Source organism: Pteronotus mesoamericanus, unplaced genomic scaffold (assembly GCF_021234165.1).
Source record: "Pteronotus mesoamericanus isolate MK-2021 breed Mesoamerican mustached bat unplaced genomic scaffold, CSHL_Meso_final contig_169, whole genome shotgun sequence".
Taxonomy (NCBI): Eukaryota; Metazoa; Chordata; class Mammalia; order Chiroptera; family Mormoopidae; genus Pteronotus; species Pteronotus mesoamericanus.
The window spans coordinates 17,641,813-17,647,812 of record NW_026555068.1 but is presented as its reverse complement, the minus strand read 5'-3'; the positions used below and the strand labels follow the sequence as shown (position 1 = coordinate 17,647,812).

At 46.6% G+C, this 6,000-nt stretch overlaps 1 protein-coding gene across 2 annotated transcripts in view; it reads left to right on the top strand.

Moving 5' to 3' along the window:
- Positions 1-1,273: 1,273 nt before the first annotated feature.
- The window catches only part of MTMR7 (myotubularin related protein 7), an 81,657-nt gene continuing 76,930 nt past the window's right edge, over positions 1,274-6,000 (top strand). The window contains exon 1 of one of the 2 annotated variants that reach the window (XM_054566116.1): positions 1,274-1,397. In XM_054566116.1, the coding sequence (XP_054422091.1) occupies positions 1,374-1,397 (24 nt within the window). In that variant the 5' untranslated portion in view covers positions 1,274-1,373. Of the gene's footprint in view, positions 1,398-1,494; positions 1,548-6,000 lie in introns of those variants that run through there. The other variant, XM_054566115.1, reaches the window with a different exon arrangement.

The window sequence follows — 6,000 nt, the reverse complement described above, 5'->3', positions numbered from 1 at the left end:
AAAATGGATCCCCCCAAAAGGATACAGGATTCCCAACCCTGTTGGAATGTGGAGACAGAAGCTACCTTTGAGTTCATCCTCATTATTAATGAGGAGACTGAAGCCAGTGTTGAGCTGGTACCAAAGCGCTCCCGACTCTGCTCCTGGTACCTTTTAGTAAGAAGAAATTATAGCCCTGAGTCAATTCTATCCTGTGCAAATGTCAGTGTTGATAGCACTTGTCCTAATTGCCTCCCAGGTGAAACTATAAAAAATATGTGTAGGAGATCTGGAAATTTAAAAATAAACGTAACATTGTATTGATTAAATGAAAACTTATTTGGAAGGTTATAATGTGCCTAACAGGCATTGGACAAAAAAGGGTTAAAAAATCTGCAAAGAATGAACAATCCAGTTGGAAAGAGGAGTGGGTAAGAGCGAGGAAAAAACTGAATAGATACTATTCTAAGAACCATGTACAGTTTTGTGAAATTTTAGTTAGGGTGGAACGTTGTATATGCAGGGCTGCAAGAAAAACGGTGTACGGTGGGGCGGGGGGCAGGCGACGATGGCGTATCTTCCCTTTGGCCTTTCCCTAGTGGCTTCATGCTAACAATGGCAACAACTATTGTTAACACCACGAATGGGAAAATGATACCTTATGATGGATGCTCTGTCTCTGCATCTTCCACTTCATTTACAGGTAAGTGAGGATGACAGATGAGCAACCAACACTGTGCCAAGGAGAAGTTTGTCTTCCAGCAGTGCTGCCGCAGGTTGGTGAGAGATGCTTGACTTACTAGATCACCTCCGAGGGCTCTATCACTGTTGCTGTTATTTCCACCCTCATTGCAAAAGCTATACTGGCTGCTCGCGAGGTGAAATATACAGACAGAGCCCACTAGGCCGTGCTGGACCTGGAGTGCTTGGGGCAACCTTTGGGGAGCTCTACCCCGAGTCCCACCCATCCTGGGACTCTCCGGAAGGAAGCCTTTGGGCCCGTGGAGCAGCTTATTCCCTGTCTCTCCTCCAAGAAGCCACGCCCAACACAAGGCCCCCATTGTGTCTTGGGGAACAGTAGCCCCGCAGTATTACGCTGGCTGTCCTTCTTAAAAGGGAGGGGCCGGCTCTCGCTCTGGCAATCCAGCCAAAGACGAGGCGGGGCTGGCAGCGGACGGGGCAGGTAGCAGACGAGGCAGGTGGTAAGAGCGCGGAAACACACGCTCTAGGGCCGCGCGGGCGCCTAGTGTAGCCGCACCTGGAGGCGGAGCCAACCCCCGCAGCCTCCGGCTCCCGGGCGCGAAGCCCCCTCTCCGCGCCCCTCCCGCAACGCTGTAGATGCGCGTAGGTGCGTGAGGCCGTGTCGGCTCAGGATCTTGCAGACGTGGGCCCCCATGGAGCACATCCGCACGCCCAAGGTTGGTGGCCCGGGCGCGGGCGGAGGAGGGAGCGGGAGCAGGGATGCTGAGCTGGCCGGAGGCCTAGCGTCCCTGCGGGGCGCTGCCTGAGTCCGCACCGCGATGCCAGGAAGGGGAGGTGGCGGTCCCCCGAGCATCTCCTGGTGCCCTGTGAGCTTCATCCTTTTCTTGCTGCCTCACAGGCCTAGCCTTGGCTGATGCTGCATCTAACCTCTCGCCCTTGGGGGTGGACCGTGAACATAGGGGTGGACGGGAGGGAAACCCAATTGTCTATTGAGCAATGGGGTTGCTGGTCTGCTGGTAAATGCTCTTTTTCTGATCCCCGCGGTTGTAGCTGCCTCTTTAATTTTTTTTTTTTTTAATTTCTGTTGTCTGTTCCGAGCAGTTGAAAGAGAAACAAGCCTTCTTAATGGCAGGTGCAGGAAACTGAGTTATGTGCAGGTGGATTGAATGCGCTACCAAAGCTGTTGAATCTAAGGGTTCAGACCCACCCAGCTCGCCCTTCCCCTTCCCCATCCTCAGGCTATCAGCTGCGGAGGACCTGACACAGGGCCGATGATCAATGTTCCCTGCAGGTTTCCTCTTCTTGCCTTTTCCAGCCTGTTTCGTTCACTGGGGAGCAGAGTGCAGCTTATAGATTACCCCATGGTGTTCTGAACACCAGCGTTTGTAGCTCAGGGAAAGAGACTGATCCCTGATCATTCCAGTTCAATAAACCTGGAAATGTTGACTGCTGTACCAAGCCCTCCTACTCATACTGCACTAGTGATAAAACTTAGAGATGTTTTAAGAGATGATCCACATCCCTAATACAAACTCTAAAGGAGCGAATTCATTTTGAAAGCCTATTGGCTATCTCTTGTTACTACCACAAGGGCTGCTTTCGTTTCCAGGGTGATCTCAGGTTCAAAACTGAGGCCCTTGGCAGGTAAGTCAATGCTGGGTCTGAGTGATTAGAGCTTGGGGGGCCCCAGGGATCCCACTCCTCTCAGGGGGCCCATTCCCACTGGTCTTTGGAAGTCCAGTACTGAGAGTTCATTTTAAAATTCTGGAATGGTTCCTATGTACTTCCTTGTCAAAGTGGCTTTAGAGTTACCTCAGGTCAGTGGAAAAATAAATACTGTCATTTGCCAGAGACGGTCAGTTCCAAAAGTAAATTTAAATTGTATTGATTTTGAACAATGGAATTAAATTGTTGCTTCACAATCGGGAAATTGTAAACGTAGGAGAGAGTGCTGTAAACCACAGGACAGGGTGGCTCAGAGCTTTCAGGGTTTGAGTGGTGCTAAATAATTTATCCCGGAGTGATGGATTTAACTCAAGGAGTCTCCCCGCCCTTGCCAAGGGCATCCTTTCTTCGTCGCCAGGAAGGGGCCCTTGATGGAAATCGTATCGGATGTGAACGTCGATAGCAAGAGTGATGGCGTGACTTGGCCCTGGGTGCCGCTTTCCTACAGAATATGAATTTGGGGAGTAAAAGCCTTTTCTAATCCATATTCACACTCACTCTGTACAAAGCTGAGTGTGTAAACCTGAGCGGCAAGCAATACTCTCCCTTATTCTTAAAACTGGTTTTCCTAAATACCTTCTAAGCAGTGGAGCGCTTCAAATCGGCAATGCCCTTCTATCAGGAAATGCAAAGAAATGGGGAAAAGGGAGAATTGTCTGAAGTGTCACTGAATGGAGGGTCATTAACATTTAGGATAATGCAGGTGGAAAAAATTAAAAACGTTTTGCAGTTGGGTGGGCCTGGTTCGTTTATTCATTCATTTCATTCCATAAGCCGTGAGCCAACCTTTTGTACACGAGAATCTGGGCGAAGACCCAGGAGCACGAAGCATCAAGGGGCTCCCAGTCTGGAAGAGGAGGCGGTTGTAAAGCTGGACGGACATACGCACAAGGGACAGAGGGTGGGGAGGGGCGAACTGATAGAAGTGAGGTCCACCAGAAAGTGTGAGGGAAGCCTTCTTAGAAGAGCTGAGTCTTCACGTGCGAGGAGTCAAGGAGGATCGGGGCGTCTGAGGCAGCCATCATGCAGTTGTGTAAATATGATGGACCGGAATAAATCAATTGCAACCTCAAAGAAACGGAGAACCTTAACAATGATAAAGATAGAAATGATGAAATGACTCCTGGAGGCTAAACAATGTCTCTTTTCGTTTTACATTTTAAGTGACTTTTTACTATGTAAACGACAAAGAGAACAAGACTACTTACTGAGCGTGTGTTGCAAAACATAATTATCAATGGTCATACCTCTCTGTATTATGTGCTCTTATTACACTCTGGGTGTACTGAGTAGGTAGCTTGCTTTAAACTTCAAGATTTCATGTCTTGGATGGATTATGAAGAGTATACAGAGAGTTGTTTATCTGACCCAGTCTGGGTTTGAAGTGATTTGCACCATGTGGGTAGCAGGGGTTTGTTTTAAGAGGAAAAGAAATGCATGCATGTACAACATACAGTTGCTCTCCTATTACGGTGAAAGTCATTCCTTTACTCTTTGTAAATCTGCGCTATCGAACACAGCCTCTTGTGTTCCGGTTTAGTCTCAGAAGTGCAGCTTAAGGAGACAGATGCACATGAATAATCTGGAATGCTTTGCACATGTTTTTTCTTGGGTGTGTGTCTGTTTAACTGAGGGCTCTAACAGAGCATATGCTAAGCAGGGTATTTCTCTCCCAGGATGGTTCCTCTATAAATGTTCCCAAGACGAACTAGTTTGCAGCTGGGTTGAAGTGAGGACACCAAGCATTAGCCGGACTCATCACAGTGAAATTTTGGCTTTCTACTTCACTGCCTGGCTTTCCAGTACCACTCTGAGAATTTGCTGATAAGAAAATACCCCACAGGGATAATTTGGGTTCAAGTACTACTTAGTTGTAAAGAAAAGGCTTCAGGCCTCCTAGAAGCAGCTTGACTTTCAGCAGGGTTTGGCCCTGGGCGTGAGGCTGATGGGTCTGAGGGCTAAGTAATCTCTGCTGGGGTCTCTGTGGAAGACAGTTGTTTTTCATGCGTAAATCTGAGCTGTAAATAGAGTATGGGGTGACCGTTCAAAGCAGACCTTGAAGGTGTCTTCTCTTCTTTCCACCCCATCCCCCTGTCAGAGCTCCTACTCAGCTCCTAATTGGTCTCCTCGGCTCTTCTTTGCTCTGTTCTACTCCCTTCTCCACAGAGGGAGCCTGGGTATGCTTTTTGGCCCAAGTCGATAACGTGTTACTTCCCCGCTCAAATTCTTGGCTGGCTTCCCTTTGTACCCAGAACATAAAATGAGACTCCCCAGAGTGGCCTGTAAGGCCTTGCATGGACAGACCCTGTTTTGCTTTCCCAGCCTCATTCTGTGACAGTCTTCTTGTTATTTACTACACACTGAGCACGGCTGGCCTCGCGGGTTTCTCAGACGTGTCAGGTTCTCCCCGGCCGCCGAAACTTTGCACTGCCCTTTCATCATGGGACCGTCTAGCCTCACTCTTCACCTCGCTAACTTTCTCATCTTGGAGATAAATATAATTTCCTCTGGGAGGCTCTTGCCCAGTTTCTCATCTGAACCAGATCTGCCTGTTCCTTTCTATCCAAGAACCCAGCGTTTCCCACCCTGCCCCCGGTTACAAGTTTTATATTTCTCTGAGTGATGATTTGTGTGATGTCAAGCTCCCCAGACGAACCAGGAGCCTGTGAAGGTAACGATCCACCCCAGTATCCACAGCACCCAACCTGGTTGCTGGCACCAAGTAACACACACTAAGTAAATTATATGCGAATAATAGAAGGAATGAATAATTCTTGATTTCAGCTCTTCAGTGTTTAGTATTTGCTTTAGCAATCCAGGCCTCATCTGCACTCTATCCATGAGTAATTATGGAATTGTGAGTCTTCTAATGGAGCTAGTGTTAAGTACTTGTGAATGTCAATTTATTATGTAAAATTTATAACATATGTAATGATATATATTTTGTGATGATATATAGGTTGAATGAGATAGAATTCAAATAAAATTTACTATGTCAGTCATTTTAAAGTGTACATTTCAGTGTTTTTTAGTACATTTACCATGTTGTGTAACTATCACCATGGACCATTCCAGAACATTTTCATCACTCCCAAAAGAAAGCCAGAACCTATTTTCAGTCAGTCTTCATTGCTTCCTCTGGCCCATGGCCACCACTAGTCTACCTTCAGTCTCTATTACATTTGCCTGGTCTGGACAATGCCTATAAATGGAATACTATAATATGAGGCCTTTTGTGACTCGCTTCTTTCATTTAGCATACTCTTTTCTAGTTCATCCAAGTTGTATCATGTATTGGTACTTCCTTGTTTTTTACTGCAGGACAATAGTCCGTCCAATGGATGTACAACCTTCTGTTTATCTATTCATCAATTGATGGGCACTTCAGTTGTTTACAGTTTTGGATTGTTAGGAACAGTGCTGTTATGAACACTTATATACTTGTTTGTGTATGAACATAGGTTTTCAATTCTCTGGGTGTGCCCCTAGAAGTTGAATTACTGGGTCCTATAGTAACTCTATGTTTAATTTTAGGGGACATTATGATTACATCTTATATATCATGCAACTAAATCCTTTCCCTTCATTTGCATC